This window comes from Hypanus sabinus, chromosome 22, assembly GCF_030144855.1.
Source record: "Hypanus sabinus isolate sHypSab1 chromosome 22, sHypSab1.hap1, whole genome shotgun sequence".
Taxonomy (NCBI): domain Eukaryota; kingdom Metazoa; phylum Chordata; class Chondrichthyes; order Myliobatiformes; family Dasyatidae; genus Hypanus; species Hypanus sabinus.
Genome location: NC_082727.1, coordinates 18,076,868 through 18,101,926, shown reverse-complemented (window position 1 = coordinate 18,101,926; position 25,059 = coordinate 18,076,868). Strand labels below are relative to the sequence as shown.

Genomic DNA, 25,059 nt, shown 5'->3' with positions numbered 1-25,059 from the left:
CAGTGTCCTTGGCAATAAGTGTTGTGGGTTTGGGAGGTGCAACTAAAGTTGGTTATTCCACTTCTCTAAATTCCTCCAGCTCCAAGATGGCTCTTTGTCTCTTTACTAGTTACTACCATGATTTGGCAGTCGGGTAATGGAAATATAGAGATTTTATAAAGATTTATTTGTCCCATGTACATCAAAACATACACTGAAATGCTTTGTTTGCACCAAACCAAATCAGTGAGGTTTATGCTGGTCAACCTGCAAATGTCGCTGCACTTCCAGCACCAACACAGCAGGCCCACAACTCACCAACTTTGCACTGTGGGAGGAAATTGGAGCACCCAGAGGAAACCCACATAGTCATGGGGAGAATGTACAAACTCCTTACAGACAGCTGCAGGAATTGAACCCTGATCTTACAGCTGATGCTGTACAGTGTTGCACTAATGGTGGGCTACCAAGCTGCTCTTTGTGAATTTACCCTTGAGGAATTCACAAATCACTACCAAGATAGCCAAGGATAAAAAATAAGAGTCATTTCTCATGGAATTCATGTGAGCCAAAAAATAATTAATTGAGAACAAGGAAGGAATAATTTATGCCAAAGATTTGTGTTATAGAAACACTATAATTTGGACAGTTTTTCAGTAACACAAGGGTGAACTATACCAGTCCTTAGTGCAAATCTATTCTTTAATTCCTCGACCAGTAACAGCTTTGTTTCCCGATCCAAAGCTCTGAAATTCCCTTCATAAACCACTTCCCTCCTTTAAATCCAATCTCTTGGACTTTTCTAATATATCAGACCATTGTTGATAATGCAGTTGCACAATGTTTCAGTATCATTTCATTCCAATAAAGGTGTTACATAAATGTAAGATGTTTTGACACACTGCGGATCCAATAAAAGGCCACGAACCTGCAATGTGATCCCTACCCAGGTCTCTCCAAAAATGCTAACTGATGGAACACTGAACATTACAGCACTGGACAGGCCATTCAGCCCACAATGCTGTATCAACCTTGATGCCAGTTTATTCTAAATATTCTCCTCCGGGATATCATCCATGTCTCTCCATATTCAAGCATCTTATCAAAAAACCACCATCCTACCTACTGCCACTACTACCCTCAGTAACCCATTCCAGACACCCACCACTGCCTGTGTTAAAGAAATCTTCCCCTCATGCCGCCTTTAAACCGCCTCCCACACCCAACCTTAAAAGCATGTCCAAACTTGAGTGTTCCAAGCATTTCCTGCCTCAGCTTTGATTTATCTGAAATCTCGATTGATAATACCGTATAGGCAAGTATTTCAGAAGATGACTGCTATTTCCTTTGTCAGTCTGTTAAAGATGTGGTCCTTATACAGTTTTTAAAAGTAAACAATGACTAAAAAACGATTATCTGAAATTACCAGCCCAAAACTCGGAAGGAATGTCAGACAGCTGGAAACAAGAGCAGCAAATAGCCTTTATCTTCAATTGTTGGTTGGTAGAAGGTGAGTTGGAAGATGAGGTGCTGTTCCTCAAGCCTCCTTGGAAGGGCAGGAGGCTGAGGATGGACTGGAAGTGAGATGGAGAATTAAATTTCAGATAACAGACACCTCCAGCATTTTATTCCAGATTTGCAGTCTTCCTATTATAAATTCAAACAGCTGTTTTACATTATTCCCACTAGGTTTCTGTTACCATGCATGCACTGTCTCCATTTTGTTATTTAATCACTCATCTTCTCCTCCCTTTCCTCTCAAAATCTATGAGCCTCCGACAGGTTTTCTACTTCTTCTGAAACTTATGAAATGAAACCACAGAATACAGCAGATCAGAAAATGTCCATGGAAAGAGTAATGTTTCAAGTCCAAGACACTGAACTGGCAACTGAGAAAGGGAAAATTCTTTTAACACTGAACTCACTCACCCATCCACCTTACTCTTCACTTGGCTTCACCTATCACCTACCAGCTTGTACTCCTTCCCCTCCCCCACCACCTTTTTCTGGTTTTTGCCCCCTCTCTTTCCAGTTCTGACAAAAGGCTGCAGACTGAAATGTCGACTGTTTATTCCCTCCATAAGTGTTGCCTGAACTGTTGAGTTCCTCCAGTGTTTTGTGTGTGTTGACTCTGCATCCCTGATAGAGGTTTTCAACACAAAACATCAACAATTGCTTTTCTCTGGCAGATGCTACTCAACCCACTGATATCTTCCAGCAGATTCTTTGTACAGGTGTCCCCCGTTTTTCGAACGTTCGCTTTACGTCAATTTGCTGTTACGAAAGACCTACATTAGTTACCTGATTTCACTAACAGAAGGTGCTTTCACTGTTAAGAAAAAAGGCAGCGTGCGCGCTGAGCAACCAACCTCCTCCCCCGGAACTGCATTCTAGCCGGCATTGCTTAAACATGTGCCTGTGAGCATCTGTGCTTTATGTTGATTTATTTTGTGCATCCGTTAGCAAGATGAGTTCTGAGGTATCGGAAAAGCCTGAAAGAGTGCGTAAGGGTGTTACGCTTAGCATAAAACTATAGACATAATTAAGCATTTTGATCATGGTGAACAAAGTAAAGACATAGTGAGTTTGGCTAAGGGCTTGTGGAAGTTGACAAAGATGATGTTGAAGAGGTTTTGGCATCCCATGACCAAGAACTGAGAGATGAAGAGCTGATGAAGAGGAAAGGATAACAATTGAAAGTGAATGCAGTAGTGAATGGCCCGAAAGTGGGTTCAGGAACTGAACGGGAAGCAATTGTGTGAGATTTTCGCTGTGATTGACAACGCTGCAATGATTGCAGAAAAGTATGACTTTAATTTTGAAAGGGTATGTAGGTTTAGGGCATATTTGCAGGATGGTTTGAGTGCTTACAAAGAACTGTATGATGGAAAAATGTGCAAAGCTAAGCAGTCAAGCATATTGTCGTTTTTCAAGCCTTCTACATCAGCCACAGCAGATAACGAACGTCGACCTTCAACATTGAGGCAGGCAGACATGGAAGAAGGTGACCTGCCTTCCCTGATGGAAACAGACGATGAGATGACACCCCAGTCTCCTCTACCACCCACCACACCAACCTCCGACGACTCAGCCTAATACAGCATCATCAGTGTGCTCACTGTCTTCCCGATTCCGGTAAGTGAAACTACACTGGGTGTACATTATTTCTACTTTATATAGGCTGTGTATTTTTATGTGTTATTTGGTAGCTTCATAGCTTAGTTACTGTAAAGAGTGCTTCTGCCAGGAGCACTTGCGCCGTGCATTTCTGCCAGGAGCGCTTTGCACGGAGTGTTTTTGCCGCGAGTGCTGCCAAGAGCGCTTGCATGAGATTTTTGCTGCGGTGGACAGTGCAGCAATAATCATAGAAAAGTATTCCTATAAAGTATATAGGCTGTGTATTTATCAGATCATTCCTGCTTTTACTATATGTTACTGTTATTTTAGGTTTCATGTGTTATTTGGCATGATTTGTTAGGTCATTTTTTGGGTCTGCGAATGCTCACAGATTTTTCCCATATAAATAAATGGCAATTGCTTCTTCACTTTACAACATTTCGGCTTACGAACTGTTTCATAGAAATGCTCTACCTTCGAACAACGGGGGAAACCTGTAGCTGTTTTTACTGCTGATCTGCTCATTACCAGCTTTATTTCAGCTTTCCAATATCTTTAGTTTCTTGATTTTCTTATGAAAGGAACTTTGTACAATAAGATAGGTTCTTGACCTCATAATCTGCCTCATTTCGACTTTCCACCTTATTGTCTATCCGTACTGCACTTTCTCTGTAATTGTAATACTTCACTCTGCACTTTCTTTTCTACTAACTTAATAGACTAATATTATGAAATGATCTGTTTGGATGGCATGCAAAATAAAGATTTTCACTGTGCTCGATGCAAGTGACAATAATAAACAAATTTGACCTGAAATGGTAAATCAGAATCACTTTCTGCAGATCCTATGTTTCCTTCATTGGCTCCATTTGTGTTGAGAAAACCTCTGTGAACAACAATGTCTTATGATCAGAGAATCTGCTATTGATGTTGATTCAGGTATGAGTATTGACCAGGAATTGGTGACGTCTGAACAGTTTTCTTCAAAACAGTGTCTTTTGATATTGTACAACTCCCTGAGAGTGCAGGCAGAGCTTACCCCAGAGAAATTACAGGAAGATCAGACAAGCCAGAAAGGGAGGGAGAGTCACAGCTGGAGAACACAGACAGTACAGGACAGGAACTGGCCCTTCAGACCATGGTCTGTGACAACCCTGTTGCCAATTTAAACTACACATCTGCCTCTTGAAAGGCCTAGATGGAGTGGACATGGAGAGGATGTTCTCACTAGCGGGATAGTCTTGGACCAGAGGGCACAGCTTCTGAATTGAAGGATGTCCCTTTGAATAGAGATGAGGAAGGATTTCTTTCGCCAGAGTTTGGTGAATCTGTGGAATTCATTGCCACAGGTGGCTATGGAGGCCAAGTCATGAGTATATTTAAAACAGAGGTTGATAGGTTCTTGATTAGTAAGGGCGCCAAAGGTTATTGGAAGAAGATACAAGGATGGGGTTGAAAGGGAAAATATATCAGCTATGATTGAATGGTGTATCAAATGTCTTAAATCTGCTCCTGTGTCTCTCATGGTCTTAAGCATGTGGTACATTCCCTAATTCCCTGCCTGTCTAAATGCTTCCTAATTTTTTTTCTAATGCGGCTGTATTTAACTGATATCTTACTATCTTGTGTTTTGACTTGAATGTGACTGTTTCTGTATTTTGCACCTTGGCCCCAGAGTAACATCTTGGTTGTATTCAGGGGTATTCATGTATGGTTGAATGCAATAAAACTTGAATTGAAATACTGGTATCATACCTGCTTCCACAATTTCTCCTGGCAGTATGTTCTAGGCACCTACCACACACTGTTTAAAAAAAACACTTTGTAACACACTTAAACTTTCCCCCTTTCATCTTAAAGCTATGCCCTCCAGCATTTCACATTTTACCCCCAAGGAAAAGGCTGACAATATCTACCCTGTTTCTGCCTCTCATAATTTTACAAGGCATTCAATAACCAATTAGCAAAATCAAGCACCTTTGAAGAGATTCTGTCACTGGGTTGGAGATACTGCATCCCATTTACTTTATTTATTTGGAGATACAGAGCAGAACAGGCTCTTCTGGCCCGTCGATCTGTGCCACCCAGCAACCCACCTATTTAACACCAGCCTAATCACAGGACAACTCACAATGACCAGTTAAACAAATAACTGGTACGTCTTTGGACTGTGGAAGGAAACCAGAGAATGTGAAGAAAACCCACGCAGTTATAGACAGAATGTACGAAGTCTTTACAGATGGTGCCAGAACTTCGACGCCCCTCTCAGTTGTGCTATCTGCTACGCTCCCACGGCACCCAATTTATCCCTGCAATTGAAATCATTTGGGATTACAGTCGGCCCTCCTTATCCGCGAGTTCCGCATCTGCAAATTCAAGCAACCGCTAATCAAGTAAACCCGGAAGTGCTCTTCCAGCACTTGTTGTTCGAGCATGTACAGAGTTTTTTTTCTCAGGTTCGAAAAAAATCCAAGTTCTCTTACTAAATAAGTCGGAACAGGTAAATCCGGTATTATTTAGCGTCAGTTAGTCAAACGCTTGTCTTAGTATATAGTATATATTTTACCTTTCTATGCATATAAAGCACAAGAATGTAGGTTTCAGTGCCGGGCTCAGGAACAGAAGTTTTTCAGTTCGATCCAGTGACAGACCGCGATTGAGTGCGCTCTCCATCCGTGCCGGGTTGATATGGAGGATCGAAAACTCAAAACCCCAAAACCCAATAATTAAACCACTGCATTGCTTAGTAATAATTGTAGCTTTCATCAGGGCAGGGCCTTTCTCACTTTATCCTTTAAAATTGTTCTGATCGTTGACTGACATAGCCTAACACTTTTCCAATGACCGATGGCGTTTCACTTCTTTCCGATCGCTTTATTATTTCCACTTTATTTTCAATTGTGATCGTGATTATTTTTGTGAACAGAAACACTGCAGATTCAGAGCTCCGCCGTTGGGTTCTAATGTCCACCGCACTGAGACAGGTTAAATAAGTTCTGGGTTTCCGCTGGGTCCTAAGGTCCACCACATTGAGACAGGTTGAATAAGGGACTTGAGCATCCGTATTTTTTGGGATTCACTAGGGATCCTGGAACCAATCCCTCGCGGATAAGGAGGGCTGACTGTACTGGCATTCTCAAGTGAGGGCTGGGCGTTTCACGCTAATTAAAAGCTTGATTCAATAAACACTTGAAAGATCAATTTTATTCACTACAGACATTGACATGTACTAGGAACTTACTATGGTGCGTTGGTGCGATATGCAATGAAAGACAACCATTCAACAATTACACAAATTATATAAAAATAAAGTTAATATATGGATATGTTATAAAATGTGCATAAATACCAGCATACATTTACAATGATTAAATGTGGATTATAGTGTTTACAGTGCAGTGACAGGTGTAATAGAGAGGGGATGGCGGTGCATGAACTAGAATAGTTAATCAGATTAATGGCCTGGGGGAGGGAGCACTTAAGAAGTCTTCAAGTTTGTTTCAAAGGGTTTTTGTGGGGAGGGCTAGAGGAATTATATTGAAACACCAGTCAATTGGAGAAGGAACCACCCACTTGGATTATTTAACACCAATGTGAAACATGCAGACACCAGCAAAACAAAGCTCTTGCACTAATTGCTTCAGTTTATCTGTAACTACAACCTGGTATGGGCTGTAAATACAGATGTGGGAGCCAAGCAGTATTACACCTGCAGGATACAAGCAACACTTTACTGTTTTTTTGACAAATGTGGGTCAGATTATTAAATTGTCTCTTTAATCAGCAAACTGTGGAAGCCTTAATTGACTGCAATTATATTCTTTTCCTCACCTGCACAGCTTCTGGCTTTCACCTTCGATGATCTAGATGCTTGTGACAGAGGTCGAGTCTTCAACATAGGATGCTTGGTACTGAGCGCGTCTCTAGCTACAGAGAAAACAGCCATGATTAATTGCCACTTGAGGAGCAGCAGTAAATACAGCTAAGCAAAGCGTTTCTATCCTAATTAACTTTATTGAGCTGCCAGAGTTGGGTGGACTCCCAAGGTCAGTGGGCACATGGTGAAAATTACCAGGAAAGGGCATCAATCCATTTTGTGGATAGTGCTGCATGGGGACACCTCTGACCAAACGAGTACTGGACCAATGCTCTACAATGCTGTTACCTAAAGAAGAGCTGTCTTTTTGACATTTGAATACAAATGGAACAAAGAGATTCTGTATTGACCTGCAATTTAAAACAAAGCAGTGCCAAGGGCAACCAATAATAGAAATAATGAAGACATTTGGTGAAAGAAAATCTTCTAGATGAGAATGAATTTCTTGTAACGCATGGGGGGAGTGGACAGTTGAAGCTACCAGCATGGAACGAACAAAACAGCTTGTTAGTTGGTGAGGGAGAGAAAGAAATTCATACACAGTAAATTATCAGCATCCCTGCATTCAAAACAAATGTGGATTGAGCAGGGCTGATCTGATTTTTTTGACAAATGACTGATTGGAGAGAAAGTGCAGTATTACTCCAATCAATAATTTCCCCAGACTTTTTTCCCAGAAGAGACAAGCGATGGAATTAAAATTGAAATGAGTTAATAAAGGAAGTAGTTTTGCGGTAGTCTGGTTTGGAATTATCTGTGCATCTGAGGTTGTGAATCTGAGTATTATCAGAATCAAGTTTATCATCACTGACATATGTAGTGAAATTTGTTGTTTTGGGCAGTACAGTGCAAACAAAACATACAGTATCTATAAAAAGTATTCCCCCCCTCCTTGTAAGTTTTCATGTTTTATTGCTCTATAACATTGAATCACAGTGGATTTAATCTGGCATTTTTTGACAGTGATCACCAGAAAAAGACTCTTTTGTCTCAAAGTGAAAACAGATCTCTACAAAGTGATCTAAATTAACTACAAATATAAAACTATTATTAACTACAAAATATTTGATTGCATAAGTATTCACCTCTAATACGACACACAAAACAATCATAGGTGCTGCCAACTGGTTTTAGAAATCACATAATTAGTTAAGTAGAGATCCTGTTTTTGGAGACCCATGTGCAGCCAAGGTGTTTCAATTGATTGAGGTAAAAATACACCTGAATCTGGAAGGCCCAACTGCTGGTGAGTCAGTATCCTGGCAAAAACTTTTCATGAAGACAAAAAAAACCACTCCAAGCAACTCCAGGGAAAGGTTCTTGAAAAGTACAAGTCAGGAGATGAATACAAGAAAATTTCCAAGTCAGTGAATATCCCTTGGAGTAAGTCAATCATCAAGAAATAGAAAGAATGTGGCACAGCTGTAAATCTGCCTAGAGCAGGCCATCCTCAAAGACTGAGTGACCATGTGGGAGGCCACCAAGAGACCTATGACAACTCTGGAGGAGTTATAAGCTTCAGTGGCTGAGATGGGAGAAACTGCGCATACAACAACTGTTGCCCGAGTGTTTCACCAGTTGCTTCACCAGTGTCAGCTATATGGGAGAATGGCAAAGAGAAAGCCACTGCTGAAAAAAATTCACATGAATTCACAACTAGAGTTTGCAGGAAGGCATGTGGGAGACTCTGAATTCAGCTGGAAGAAGGTTCTATGGTCTGATGAAACCACAATTAAGCGTTTTTTTGGCCATCAGACTAAATGCTATGTTTGGTGTAAGCCAAACACTGCACATCATCAAAAACTGACCATCCCTACCACGAAGCATGGTGGTGGCTGCAGCAGGCCCTGGAAGATTTGTGAAGGTAGAGGGTAAAATGGAGGGAAGTCCTGATGCAGTCTGCAAGAGAACTGCAACTTGGGAGATAGGTTTTCCAGCAAGACAATGCCCTTAAGAATAAAGCCAAAGCTACACAGGAATGGCTTAAAAACAAAAAAAGTTAATGTCTTGGAGTGACCAAGTCAGAGCCTACACTTCAATCCAATTGAAAATTTGTGGCTGAATTTGAAAAGCGCTGTTCACTCACAATCCACATGCAATCTGAAAGAGCTTGAACAGTTTTGTAAAGAAGAATGGGGAGAAATTGCAGTGTCCTGATTTGAAAAGCTGATAGGACCTATCCACATTGACTGTAATTGCTCCAAAGGTGCATCTACTAAATACTGACTTGAAAGGGGTGAATACTTATGCAATGCATTATTTTGTGTTTTATATTGTAATTAATTTAGATCACTTTGTAGAGATCTGTTTTCACTTTGACACAAAAATGTCCTTTTTTAATGACCACTGTCAAACAAAACCAAATTAAATCCACTGTGACTCAATGTTGTAAAACAACAAAACATGAAAACTTACGGGGGGGGGGCGAATCCTTTTTATAGGCACTGTACTATAAATTATGCTGTTCAGTAAGGGAGTTATGAAGGTGAGGCATTTTAAGGCAGTAAGTCTAGTCAACACTGAGTTAAGTTAACAGAGGCCAGCACTGTGTTAAAGCTGCAAACACTCCATCTGCTGTATCATAGGTCATGCAGATTTACGTAATGTTTTTTTAAAACTTTTTTATTGTATTTCAAGTAGTTACAAAATAAAAGTAGAAGAAAAGAGAATGTATATTACCCATCCCCCCTCCCCTTAACCCCTCCCTCCCAGCATCCCTATATATAAAAAAAAGAAAGCAAGAGTGCCTGGATATTGGAAGATCCCCACATGCTCCATGGAGTTCGTAATAACTTTAGTATATATATTTATTTCTTTCCCCAAATAACCAATTATTTCTTCTTCGGAGCACCTATATATTTAATCCTGTCTTTTGTAAATAAAGGCACCAAATTTTCAAAAATGTTTCATATTTATCTCTTAAATTATAAGTAATTTTTTCAAGTGGAATACAGCTATAAATTTCTTTCTTCCAACGATCTATACTTAAATATGTATCCGATTTCCAAGTAACTGCAATAGCCTTTTTGGCTACTGCCAATACAATTTTTATAAATTCTTTCTGATATTTATTCAATTTGGGTATCGGTTTTATCCCTTCAATATCACCTAATAAAAATTTCTTTGGAAAGGTAAGATGTCAAGAATATCGTTGGAAAAATTGACATGGAAATTTGATCTAGGAGGGTTACAACTTCCAAATTTTAAGAATGATTATAAAGCAAATCAACTTAGATTTATTGCATCTTTTTTTGAGAAAGATAAACTGGCATGGATTAGAATAGAACTAGATAAAATAGGAGAAAATATACCAGAAGATTTTATATATAAATGGGAATCTAAATGGATACGGGAAAAGAAAGAATCTCCTATATTAAAACATTTGATTGACTTATGGAATAAGATAAATGTTGACGATGAGATAAAGAAATCCTTATTAGCAAAGAGATCTTTAATTAAAAATAGACTTATTCCTTTTACAATGGATAATAAACTTTTATATAATTGATTTACGTAATGTTTGAAAGGGAACCAGATGGTAATATACAATGAGAACCCCACTGCACAACATCAGTGCAAAATGAATCTAGCCAAAGCCCTGTGTGCTTGGACAAAATTCCCTTGACATGGATTGATGCTTTTTGAACTGTCTGAACGTGATATGGGTGACATTTAGTTAACGGTTTGGGTATTGAACTGGGCACTGTAGATCAAAAATTATGTATTTATATTAGTAGGGTTATTAACCTCATACTGCTACACCTTTAGAACTGATGCCAAATCATAGTGCCCAGCTCAGTGACTCTCACAGCTCATTCTCTGATGTCACTGCTTTACACAATAAACAATTGTTTTGGTCAGTTTACTAATGATAACAATTACTCCAGAATTCAACTTCAGAGAAATGCAACATTGAAACTGAATGTGGTATGATTCCATACACCTACAAATAAAACACACATGTACAGGGTATTTGTGCTAGCAAGTCTGTTCGAAGCATTGGTTGGCAGTATGTAACAGAAAAGCCTACTGGTTCACTTGTGCTCTTCCATGTTCAATATTCAAAGTAAATTTATTATTAAAGTACATAGATGTTACCATATACCACCCCAAGATTCATCTTCCTGCAGACATTCACAGTACAGCAAAGAAATACAACAGAATCAATGAAAATCTACAAAGACTGACAAACAGCCAATGTGCAAAAGACAAACTGTAAATACAAAAGTAAATAAATAAATACTGAGAATATTAGTTATAGAAGCAACACTCACAAAATGTTGAAGAAACTCAGCAGGCCAGGCAGCAACGATGGAAACGAGTACAGTCGATGTTTCGGGCTGAGACCCTTCAGCCGAAACGTCGACTGTACTCTTTTCCATAGATGCTGCTTGGACTGCTGAGTTCCTCCAGCATTCTGTGTGTGTTGCTTGGATTTCTGGCAGCTGTAGATTTTCTCCTGTATGTGAGTTATAGAGTTGTTAAAAGTGAGCCTGTAGGTTGTGGAATCAGTTCAGAATTGAGGTGAGTGAAGTTATCCACACTGGTTCAGATCTTGATGGTTGATGGGTAATAACAATTCAAGCGCACTTGCAAATTTCTACAGATGTACTTTGGAGACATTCTAACTGGCTGCATTACCATCTGGTATTGGGGGCTACTGCATAGGACTGAAATAAGCTGCAGACAGTTGTAAACTTAATCAGCTTCATCACGGGCTCTAGTCTCTGTAGCATTCAGAACATCTTTGAAGAGCAGTGCCTCAAAAAGGCGGCATCCATCATTAAGGACCCCCACCACCCAGGACATGCCCTCTTCTCATTGTTACCATCAGGAAGGAGGTACAGAAGCCTGAAGCACACAGTATGATTCAGGAACAGCTTCTTACCCTCTGCCATCCTATTTCTGAATGGACATTAAACTCAGGAACACTACCTCACTAATTTTTTATTTTTACTACTTACTTATGGGGTAACAGAAAGGGGTAGCACCTCTGGTGGGGGAACATGTCGTGTCCCTTTCAGGTGGTGTGTCTACCTTTGGTCCCCACCTGGCACTCAGCTCTCACCTGTGGCCCCCTGTAGCTGTTTGCATGCGACAGTGGCCATACCCCAGGCAATGGCTTTGACAAGCTGGCTAAACCAGGTGAGGGTAGCTGACGGGTCTCAAACCCTCGGTGAGATAGGGAGTTGTCTATCCCAGCATGTGAAGACAGACTCCGGCAGATTGAGCAGACAAGACCAATGGAAGGTCCAATGGTCAAGAAGGTGCTCTCTGCAAGCGTCGTGGAACGTGTAGAGTGCGACAAGACACAGAAGATGTTCTGGTCATCCACTGCGCCTAGTCCCACCTGCAGCTGGCTCAACTCTTGTCTTGCCACTGGATCCAGATGGGAATTGGGAAGACAGAGTGAGGCTGATGCTGTTCAACTCTCCCTCACTTAAATCCAAACAAAGTGCTCGTCTTGACACTATCATCATCATCATAAAGGTGTCGAGGTCTTCATCGATGACAATGGATGAACCACTAACCAACTTAATTTAACTATTTTTATATATATATATATTTACTATAATTCACATTTTCTCTATTATTATGTTTTGCATTGTACTGATGCTGTAAAGACAACAGATTTCACTATACATGTTGGTGTTATTAAATCTGATTCTGAATTTGGTTGTGTGGGATGTAAGGCTCCTGTACCTTCTGCCTGATGGTACAGTGGGAAGACAGCATGGCCTGGATGGGGGCAGGGGGGGGGGTCTTTGATGGTGGATGCTACTTTCTTGTGGTAGCACTCCCTGTAGAAGTGCTCAGTGGTGGGGAGGGCTTGTCCATGTGGTCAATCACCACTCCTGCCAGGTCTGACATATATGTGAATTCAGCTTCACATTGTTAATAGCACAGCAGGTTCCTCTCCCAGTTGTGTAAGCCACGAGCACTATCATCTGTTCAGGCAGGCAGCCTACCACTAACCTTCTCAGGGTAACTGGCAATGCACTGCACTGAGCAAAGAATGATTACAAACTTACTTTCTGCCTTGGAAGTAAGTGATCTTACTGAGACCATGTAGCCCTTCACACCTGTTCCCCATTCCATGAATGACACTTGGTCTTTTTTTCAAGCATCACACACAAAATTTCGGAGGGACTCAGAAGGTCAGGCAGCATCTACGGAGGGCAATACTTAGTCAGCATTTCCTTCATCAGTACTGGGAAAGAAGGGGGAAGAAGCTGGAGTTAGAAGGTGGGGGTTGGGAAGGTATACAAGCTAGCAGGTGATAGGTGAGGCCAAGTGAGGGGAAAGGTGGGTGGGTGCAGTGTGAGGTTGAAGTAAGAAGGGAGGGGATAAGTGGAAGAGGTAAAGGGCTGGAGGTGGAGGAATCTGAAAGGAGAGGACAGTGGACCAAGGAAAAAAAGAGAGGAACACGAGAGATTCTGCAGATGCTGGAAATCCAGTGTAATACACATAAAATGCTGGAGGAACTCAGCAGGTCAGCCAGCATGTATGGAAATCTTGCGGACAGCTTTAAGGCCTTCCTGATTGGGGGAGTAGAAGTGGAGAGGAAATGGACATCCATAGTGAAAATTAAGCAATCAGGGCTAGAGACCAGAATGTGGTCGAAAAGACTGAGAGCTTGCGAAGGTTCACGGATGTATATGGGAAGGGACTGAAACAAAGGGGATAAAATGACATAGAGGTATATAAGGAGGAAGGGAACCAGAGGAAGATGATGGGCAGATGAGGAGAAAGGGTGAGAGGGGAACCAGAACCAATTTTTCTCTTCCCCCAGACGAGATCAATTTTAAGTGAGGTGAGATTCAACCTTCAGTAGATGTCAGGACATTTGAGAGATGTTGATCACCTATACTCTCGAGCAGTTGTGCGCCACAGATGCTGATAGCAATCAAATGCTGCTGGCTGGGAGACAAATCCATTTGCTGAGTGTGCAAAGGCGTTTCATTATCCATATTTAATTCAGTCTTAAAAATGATTTACTACTGAAAAGTCATCACACACAGGCCGGCAGAGCGGTGCCAGATAGAGCGTTCCAATAAATTATGCTACAGTGCAAACCTTTCCATAATAGCTTGATGTTAGTCCTCGATCTTCTGCTTAGGGGAAACATCGAAGGGAACAAAAATAAAATGCCTGGTTGACCCAGCACTTGAAATCTGACAGGTAAGAAAACAGCACCTGGTGCATCCCTTAATAGGATAACGGAATAGGAATAATTGAATAAAAAGAATTGGGGATAGAGTTTCTACATATTTTACAACCTTTCAATGCAATCTCTTTCAAAGGCAAAGAAACACAGTTCTCTGTGATTTCCAATAATCTTTGTGAGGTTGGAGTCCACAGATGCTGGAATCTGGAGCAACAAACAATTTGTCAGAGGAACTGAAGGATACTCGACAACTGTGGAGGGCTTGAATGCTATCACCTCCTACAAGGTGAAACCAAGTGATATAGATGACAACAAGGTCTCACTCCCAGATGAGCTCAATGCCTTTAACACTCATTTTGACCATCAAAACATGGAAGCACATTCACAAACTCTCACAGCACCAGACAACCCGGTGATTTCAGTCTCTGAGCCCAACATGAGAGCATCCTTAAGGAAGTTGAAGCAAAGGGGGCATTTGGCACATACAAGGTACTGGCCGAATACTAAAGACCTGTGCTGATCAACTGGCTTGCTTGTTCACTGATATCTTTAATGTCTTGCTTCTGTAGTTTGAATACCCACCTGCTCCAAGCAGGCTTCAGCATGCCAGTACCTATGAAGAAAGAGGCAACTTGCCTCAATGACCATTGTTCAGTAGCACTAACATCCAATGTCATGAGGTGCTTTGAGAAGTTGGTGACGAAAATGATCAATATCTGCCTGAAATGTGACTTAGATCAACTCAAATTTGCCTACTGTCACAACGGGTCAACAACAGATGCCACTTAATTGGCTTTTCATTCAATCCTGGAACATTTGGACAGTGAAGATCCATACATCAGGGTGCTCTTCATTGACTACAGCTCGGCATTCAATACTATCATCCCCTCAAAACTAATCAACAAGCTTCAAGACCTAGGCCTCAAAACCTCTGTGAAACTGGATCCTTGATTTCCTCACCTGCACACCCCAAGTCAGTTTGGATCAGCAACAATATCTCCTCCACAATCTCTATTACTGCAGTTGCACCACCAGGCTGTATGCCTAGTTCCCTGCTCTACTTGCTTTATACTCATCAATGTGAGGCTAAGCACAGCTCCTATGTCATAATTAAGTTTGCTGACACCACCACTGTTGTTGGCCGAATCAAAAGTGGTGACGAACTTGCACATAGGAGGGAGACTGAAAATCTGGCAAAGTGGTGCAACCACAAAAACTTCTCACTCAGTAACAGTAAGATTAAGGAGATGATTATTGCCTTCAGGAAGAGGAAATTGGAGATCTATGAGCCAGTTCTCATTAGGGATCAGAGATGCAGATGGTCAGCAACTTTAAATTCCATGGTGTTATTTTAGATGATCTGTCCTGAGTCCAGCATGCAAGTGCCATTAGGAAGAAAGCATGATAGAGCCCCTATTTTCTTTAAAGTTTGTAATGATTCAATATGTCATCAAAAACGTTGACAAACCTCTATGGATATGGAGAGTACATTGACTGGTGGCATTCTGGCTTGGTATAGAAACACCAATGCCCTTGTAAGGAAAAGCCTGCAAAAAGTAGTGGATACAGCTCAGACCACGACGAATAAAGTGCTCCTCACCACGATGTGTTCAGGAAAGCTGAATCCATTATCAAGGAACCCTCCCACTGAGGCATACTCTCTTCTTGCTGCTGTCATCAGGAAGAAGATATGGAGCCTCAGGACCCAGACCACCAGATTCAGGCACGGTTACTACCTCTAAACCATCGGGCTCTTGAACCAGGGGGAATAATTTCACTCACCCATCACAAAACTATTTCCACAACCTATGGACTCAATTTCAAGGACTCCTAGCTCATGTTCTCGATATTTATTGCTTGTTTAATTACTTTTTATTTCTTTTTTCACTTTCTTTTGTATTCGTACAGTTTTTTTGCACATTGGTTGTCCTGTTGTCTGTTTTTTCACTGTGTTTCTTGTATTTACAGTGAATGCCCACAAGAAAATGAACCTCAGGGTTGTAAATTGTGACATATGTGTACTTTGATAATAAATTTACTTTGAACGTAGTGGGTTGAGCAACATCTGTGGAGAGAAAGGAATTGTCAACATTTTGGGTTAAAACCCTACATTAGCACAGAGTCCTCTCACTACCTCCCACAGATGCTGCTCTTTCAGCAGGTTGTTCGTTACACATCTGCAAAGTTGCTGGGATTGGTTTGGGAGAATAATTCATCCCTATGAGGAAATTCTGACCCCAATCATGGCTTCAAGTACACATATATCCCTATCTAATAACTGGGGAAATTGTTTAGAAAGGACTAGGTAGACACAGAAAATGAAAAGGTGCTTTGAATGAATTTTTATGAACACAGTATGGTGAATATGCTCCTTTGGTGCTGGAATGCTCTATAATTTAATTTAAGGGCCAGTAGGTAGCGTAGTGTTACAACGTTTGCAATTGGAGTTCAATTCCTGCTGTTGTCTGTTACTCCCGTGACTGCATGGGCTTCCTCCAGGGGCTCTAGTACCCTCCCATATTCCAAAAAGATACAGTCGGGATGAGTTGTGGGCATACTATATTGGTACTGCAAGTGTGGGAACAGTTGTGGTTTGCACCTAGCACACTGCACACGATGAAACAGGCAACGCATTTCACTATGTTTCAATGTAAATGTCACAAAGGAAGCTAAAATAAGTTACAGAAGCAGGTGAGGTGACATGCATGAAACTGCTGCGGGTTATGTTCACTGATTTATTTATGCAGCAGTGGTGCTTGAAGTTCACAAATCCACTTCCTCATCTGGCTGAGGGGAAAGGCGGATACCTACCCAGAAAGAGGCCTTTCTCCTCTGACCTCTCTCATTAACTCATTTTTGCTCACAGAACTGCCACTCACTGGTTGCTTTTTATCTTTTCTGCATCATTTTTTGTAAACTTTAGAGACAATTGCTTGTGAAAACCCTAGGAGATCTGCAATTTGGGCTACCTAAACCACCCATCTTGCACCAACAATCACTCCACAGTTAAATTCACATAGACGATATTCCTTCCCATTTTGATGTTTGGTGTGACAAGAACTAAACCTCTTGACCATACCTGTGTGCTATTAAGCACTGAGTTGCTACCACTTGTTTGGCTGATTAGATACTTTTGGTTAACGAGCAAGTGTGGAGGTGTACATAATAAAGTGGCCACTGAGTGTATAAAGGCTCAAATCATCCTGCAAATTGAGAGTGATTTACCTGGGAGATGACCATCAAGCTAAGACATACTAACCACACTTTCATTGTTACTACATTAAAGTGCCTTAGATCAATAGGAAATTTCTATTGAAGGCTTTATTGAATAAAGCTCAACTATTGTTTAGCAGATCACAGTTACTTATGAGAAATGCATGCTTAAAAACATTTTTGGCGCCTTTTTGTCCACACCAAAAGTATCGTCACGACTGTGAATAGAAACTAGCTTGACCTCTACCGCTGCACATTGCTCCACGATCTTCCAAGAGGCAACTGCCTGAGGCACAGATGCACTTCAGTTAAATTACCGAGGGAGAAGGATATTGTCAGTAGGTGAAATGAAGAGATGTGGGAATAAGTGTATGAAGAGAATCAACATGGCATGGACCATTTGGGAAAAATGGTTTGCTCAGTGGATATACAGTAATCAGGTACAGCAGGTTAGGTGAATCACGAGCTACAGCTCCTGAATATTGGGAATCTGGCCCTCGAAGGGCATCCCACTCAGTCCCACTTGAGCTCATCTCAATTCCCCTCTGCATCTTACTGCTTACAGGGCAGGAACCCAAAAGTTAACAAGGTTGCTCACTGATAGGTGAATCATAAAATGGATCACTAAGATGAGAAATACATGGTGATTACATCTATTGAGCCTGATCTGAGATGGTATGCATGCTCCACTCCAACCTTCTCCCAATCCTTCTCACCTTTTAGTTCCTTCTTTGCTTAATTAGATTCCCCATTGATATATCTCAGAATCAGGTTTATTATCACTGACATATCTTGTGAAATTTGTTTTGTTCAGTGCAGTACCTCCTCCCTGATGGTGGTAAGAAGAGGGTTAGTCTCAGATAGTGAAGGTGCTTAGTGATCAATGACACCGCTGAGGTACTGCCTCTTGAAGATGTCCTCAATGGTGGGAAGGGTTGTGCTCATGATGGAGCTGGCTGAGTTTACAAGCCTCTGCAGCCTCTGGTGATTCTGTACCTTGGAGCTTCGTCACCAGCTTGTTACGTACAGCATGGCAACTAAACCCCCGGCTAAAGAACTTAGCACTTACACAATCAAACAAGCACTTATGAAAGGACTTGCTTGAAGTATAGCACATCTTTTTCTTTCAGAGGCAGATTTCAGGTTTCTAGCTTTTGAGAACACGAGAAGAAGCAGTAATTTCATTTAGGTCTGTGGCCAAAGTTTTAAAAAGGCAGTGTTTCCTAGCAGTTTTTTGGAGCTGGACAGCGCCCAATTGTGAACAGGATTTATTAGAAAGGGCGAATAAAAATAAGGCAAAGGCAAGGGCAAGCGCAGCGACTACTGTGTGTGGACCAGTGGCTTTGGTTCATCAGGCTTAGGCGAGGTAACCATCTGGTATTGTTTTTCAGTCCTCATCTGTTAGGGCGCAATTAGAGCGCTGAGAGTGTGTTTTGTTCTGTGTGTGAGATGTAGGAATTCCAGGAGACCTCTAATCTCCCAAATAACCACACCTGCAGCCGGTGCACCAAGCTGCAATTCTTCAGAGAATGTGTTAAGGAACTGGAGCTCCAACTCGATGGCCTTTGGCTCATTTGGGTGACTGCGGAAGTAATAGATAGGAACTACAGGGAGGCAGGTAAATGGATGCTGTCAGAAGGGGATGCGCAGGCAGTGCAGAGTACCCTCGTGGCTGTTCTCCTCAATAATAAGTATATTGCTTTGGATATTGTTGAGGGGGACGACCTACCACAGGGGAGCCACAGCGATTGGGTCTCTAGCACTTAGTCTGGTGCTGTGGCTCAGAAGAGAAGAGAGGTGAAGAGGACTGTCATAGTGATAGGAGATTCCATAGTCAGAAGAACAGGGATGAGATTTGGTGGATGCAACAGAGACACCCAGATAGCACATTGGTTCCAAGGTGCCAGAGTCAGGGATGTCATGGATCGGGTTCATGGCATTCTAAAGGGGGAAGGTGATCAGCCAGAAGTCTTGGTATATATCGGCACCAATGACAAAGGTAGGAAAGGTGAGAAGGTACTGAAGAGAGATTTCAGGGAGCTAGGTAGAAAACCAAGAAACAGGATCTCCAGGGTAGTAATCTCTGGATTGCTGTCCAAGTCACGTGGCAGTCAGGGTAAGAAAAGGATGATTTGGCAGATGAATGCATGGCTGAAGAACTGGTGCAAGGGCAATATTTCAGATTTTTAGATCACTGCGATCTCTTCAGTGGAAGGTATGACCTGCACAAAAGGGATGGATTACATCTGAACCCAAGGGGGACCAATATCATTGTAGTCTGGTTTGCTAGACCTAGCTGTTCAGGGAGATTTAAACTAATTTGGCAGGGTGATGGGAACTGGAGTGATAGTGTTGAGTATGGGGTAAATGGTTTACAACAGAGGCAATGTGTACTGAAACTGCTAGCAAGGAGAGGCTAATGATAGGCAAAATTGCAGTCAATGGGATGAGTTGCAGTGTAAAAGGAGGACAAAATTGAAAATGGTGTTGAGTACAAGACTAAAAGTGTTATATTTAAATGCATGCACTTTACTGAATAAGGTAGATGAACTTGGAGCAGTTACAGATTTGCATGCATGACATTGTGGGCATCACTGAATTTTGGCTGAAAGAAGATTATAGTTGGGAGCTTAATTTCTAAGGATACACATTATATCAAAAGACAGGCAGATAGACTGAGGGCATGGGGTGGTTCTGTTGTTAAAAAGTGGGTTGAGCTAAAAATCTGCAAGAGTAAATAGATCCTGATGGAGTTATATACAGACCTCTGAACAGTAGCAAAGATGAAAGTCTACAAATTACAACGGGAAATTGAAAAGGCATGTTAAAAGGGTAATGTTACAATAGTCGTGGGGGATTTCAACATACAGGCAGATGGGGAAAATCAGGTTGGTGCAGGATCCCAACAGGAGGCTTTTGTAGAATGCCTTCGACTTGGTTTTTTAGAGCAGCTCATAGATAAGCCCACTAGGGATGAACTATTCTGGATTGGGTGTTGTGCAATGAACCAGAATTGATTAGAGAGCTTAAGGTAAAGGAACCCTTAGTAATCATATAATAGAATTCATTCTGCAATTTGAGAAGGAGAAGCTAAAGTCAGATGGGTTATTATTATGGTAGAGTGAAGGGAATTACAGAGGCATGAGTGAGGAGCTGGCCAAAATTGTTTGGAAGGGGACACTACCAGAGATGATGGCAGAGCAGCAATGGCTGGAATTTCTGGGAGCAAATCAGAAAATACAGGATAGATACATCATAATATAGTACAAATTAGTGGGAAGTTAGCCCATTGGGAAGCTTTTAAAAGCCAACAGAAGATAAATAAAAATGTCATAAAGAAAGTGATGATGGAAAGCAAAGGTAAGGAAGCCAATAATGTTAAAGAGGCTACCAAAACATTCTTCAGATATATAAACAGTAAAAGAGAGGGCAGAGCAGATACTGGATTGCTAGAAAATGATGCTGGAGGGGTAGTAATGGGGAACAAGGAAATGGCAGATGAATTGATTAAGTATTTTGCATCAGTCTTCACTGTGGAAGACATTAGCAGTATGATTACAAGTTTGAGAGGGCCGGGGAGCAGAAGTGTGTTAATTTGCCAATAATGGGGAGAAGTTTCTTGGGAAACTGAAAGGTCTGAAGATAGATAAGTCACTTGAACCAGGTGGTGCACACACTAGGGTTCTGAAGGAGGTGGCAAAAAGTAATGTGGTAGCATTAGAAATGATCTTTCAAGAATCAGTGGATTTTGGCATGGTTCCAGAGGACTGGAAATTGCAAATGTCACTCCGCTCTTCAAGAGAGAGAGGCAGAAGAAAAGGAATTATAGGCCAGTAGGTCTGACCTCAGTGGTTGGGAAGATGTTGGAATTGATTGTTAAAGATGTGGCTTTAGGGTACTTGGAGGCACATGATAAAATAGGCCGTAGTCAGCATGGTTTCTTGCCTGAGGGATCTGTTAATTCTTTGAAGAAATAAGAAGCAAGATAGACAAAGGAAAATTAGTGGATTAGTGAAAAGTTGTGTACTTGGATTTTCAGAAGGCTCTTGATAAGGTGCCACAAATGAGGCTGCTTAACAAAATAAGATCCCACAGTATTACAGGGAAGATACCAGCATGGACAGAGCATTGGCTGATAGGCAGAAGGCATAGAGTGGGGTAGTGGTTGACTAGAGGTCTTTCAGAGGGGTCATTGTTGGGTCTGCTTCTTTTTACGTTATATGTCAATGATTTGGGTGACAGAATTCATGGCTTTGTGGCCAAGTTTGCAAATGATACGAAGATAGGTGGAGAGCCAGGTAGTTTTGATGAAGGAGAGAGGCTACAAGAAGGACTTAGATAGATTAGGAGAATGGGCAAATAAATGGCAGATGGAATACAGTGTCAGGAAGTGTATGATCATGCACCTTGGTAAAAGAAATAAAATGATAGACTATTTTCTACATGGAGAGAAAATCGAAAAATCTTAAGTGCAAAGGGACTTGGGAGTCTTTGTGCAGGATTCCCTAAAGTTTAGTTTGCAGGTTGAGCTGATGTTGAACAGGAAGGCAAATGCAATGTTAGCATTCATTTTAAGAAGGTTAGAATATGTAAGTAAGGCACTAGTGAAGCCTCATTTGAAATACTGTATTGTGACCAGTTTTGGGCGATTGACCTTAGAACGGATGTGTGGATATTGGAAAGGATTCAAACGAGGTTCACAAAAAATATTTTGGGATTGAAAGACTTATATGAGGAGCATTTAATGGCTCTGGGCCTGTATTCACTGGAATTCTGATGAGGGGATCTCATTGAAACCTATCGAATGTTAAAAGGTCTTGATTAATGTGGATGTGGAGAGGATGTTTCCTATGATGCAAGGGTCTAAGAACTGAGGACACAGAGTCAGAATAAGGAATGTTCATTTAGAATGGCGATGAGGAGGAATGTCTTCAGCCAGAGTGGTAAATCTGTGGAATTTCTTGCTACAGAGTGGAGGCCAAGTGTTTAAATACATTTAAAGCAGAGGTTAATAAACTCTTGATTGGTCAGGGCATGAAAGGATATGGGGAGAAGGCAGGAGGTTTGAGTCTGAGAGGGAAATGGATTAGCTATGATGAAATGGTGGAGAAGACTCGATGGGCCAAATGGCCTAATTCTGCTCCAAAATCTTATGGCCTTATGGAATTTGTTTTTATCCCCTCTTGGTGTTTGTAAAGGTGGAAGCATGCTGTTCCAAAAACACTGAGTGTGTGTCTTCAGACTTCTGCAGCTACTGTTTGACGACAGTAATGAGAAGAGGGCATGTCCTGGATGGAGAGAGACTTAAATGCTGGATGCCACCTTCTTGAGCAACCACCTTTTGAAGATATCCTTGATGTTGAGGAGGGCAGTGCCCACGATGGAACTGTATTCTACACTTTCTGCGCCAACTTCTTTGGGTCAGCAGATTTCATGTTCTCTTTCCTTAATATATACATTTTCACTAATGGTGTTTATCATCTTTGCTTTGTAAATTTATTTACTATTGTCACATGTACAGAGGTACAATGGAAATCTTGTGTTGCACACTGTTCATAAAGATCAAATAATTTTAACACTGCATTGAGGAACTACAAGATAAAACAATAACAGAATGCAGAATAAAGTGTTACAGTTACTGAGAAGGTGCAGTGCAGGTAGACAATGAAGTACAAGGTCAGAACAAAGTAATTGTGAGATTAACAGCCCATTTTATCGTACTAGGGAACCATTCAATAGTCTTATAATGGTGGGGGCAGAAGCTGTCCTTCAGCTTGTTAGTAGGTGCTTTCAGGCTTTTCTATCTTCAATCTGAAGGGAAAGGAGAGAATGCTGGGGTGAGTGGGGTCTTTGATTATGCTGGCTGCTTTACTGAGGCAGCAAGGAGTGTAGATAGTCTATGAGCTGAGCTGTGTCCACAACCCTGCAGTTTCTTGTAGTTCCACACAGGGCAGTTGCTGTACTAAGCCGTGGTGCATCTGGAGAGGATGCTTTCTATGGTGCATCTGTAAACAGGAGCATGTGCAATGTTCACTTCCTAATGTGAATGACCAGATCTTTTGGTTTGTTGACACTGAGGGAAAGGTTATTCTGTGACACCATGTGTTCACTGGGTGAAACTTCTCATCATTTTAGAGATCTCTGTTGGCCTCACTTCTTTAAGAGAAAGGAAATCTAATAATCTCATCTCTTTTTGAAAAGTCTCCAGATCTGTACATCTTCTCTGTACTTATCTTGTTGCTTTCATGTTTTTTTTTTGTAATGTAACACTGTAGTTCAAGCATGGTGAAAGGTGTGATGCAAATTTAGTATTTCATTCTTCTGTCCTTCTAGGGTAACTGCCCATGATTAGTTGGTTTCTGGTACAGTCTTGGTGACTGCAATTTTAAACAATGATTGTTTAAAATTTCAGATCTCAACACTGTATCCACTACTCTGATAAATAGCCACAAGACTTAAAGAGTTGGACCTGGAGATATATGAGCAGTTGGTGTACAGACAGTCCCCGAGTTACGAACATTCGACTTATTCACAAGATTCACCCCGACCCCACCCCCACCCTTTTCCAGTCAGCACCAGCCCCACTTGTCCCATTTAACCTGTCTCAGTGCAGTGAACTTTAGGACCTGGGGAATTCTGTGCAGTGGACTTTAGGACCTGGCAGAGCACAGGACCTGCTGCCCACAGTGTTTCTGTTCCATTGACGGAAAATGATTACGATTGAAAATGAAGTGGAAATAATAAAGTGGTCGGAAAGAGCTGAAATGCCATCGATCACTGGAAAAGCGCTAGGCTGTAGTCGGTCAACAATCGGAACAATCTTAAAGGATAAAGTGAGAATAACGGAGCATGTGAAAGGCCCTGCTCTGATGAAAGCTACAATTATTACTAAGTAACGCAGTAGTTTAATTATTGAAATACCTGTACATAGGTTTCTTAAGTGTTTTACATCCATAGAAAGACAAACGTTTGACTAATTGACGCTAAAGGAATACCGGATGTGCCTGTTCCGACTTACGTACAAATCCGACTTAAAGACGTAATCAGGAACAGAACTCGTTTGTAACCCAGGGACTGCCTATAATGCTTTACAGTGCCGGTTGTAAAATCTGGGTTCAATTCCCGCCACTGTCTGTAAGGAGCTTCTATGTTCCTTCTGTGACCACAAGGGTTTCCTCTGGATGCACTGGTTCCCTCCTACATTACAAGGACTTGCAGGTTCGGGTTTGTAATTTGTGGGCACTCTTTGATGGAGCATCCCCTTGGACTGTGTTGGCTGTTGACACAAATGACGCATTGATGATTTGATGATTCGATGAACATGTAACAAATGAAGCGTATCTGGGTATCTTTAAACACACATGATTACTGAAGGAACTCAGCAGGTCAGTTCGCTTCTATGGAGAGGTATAAACAGTTGACGTTTCGGGTGAAGACTCTTCATTAGAACTCCTTATGAAGAGTCTTAGCCCGAAACAATGAATGTTTATTCTTTTCCATGGATGCTGCTTTACCTGCGGAGTTCCTCCAGCATTTTATATGTTGCTTTGGATTTCCATCATACTGTATATACAACCTCGTCTTTATCTTTAACTAGCAGACACAAGAGAATCAGAAGATGCTGAAAATCTTGAGACTGAAACATTGACTATTTATTCCTCTCCATAGAAACTGCCTGATTTCCAACTTGTGCTGCTGACAGAAC

General features: G+C 41.3%; 1 protein-coding gene across 8 annotated transcripts in view; it reads right to left on the bottom strand.

Annotated features, from left to right (window-relative positions):
• r3hcc1l (R3H domain and coiled-coil containing 1-like) overlaps positions 1-25,059 on the bottom strand; it is a 347,567-nt gene that overhangs the window by 114,566 nt on the left and 207,942 nt on the right. For all 8 annotated transcript variants that reach the window (XR_009507405.1, XR_009507404.1, XM_059947162.1 and 5 more), the window contains one exon: positions 6,928-7,023. Coding sequence is in view for 6 of the 8 variants with exons in the window: in XM_059947162.1 (XP_059803145.1) it covers positions 6,928-7,023 (96 nt within the window). In the remaining 2 variants the exon portion in view is untranslated. The remainder of the gene's footprint in view (positions 1-6,927; positions 7,024-25,059) is intronic.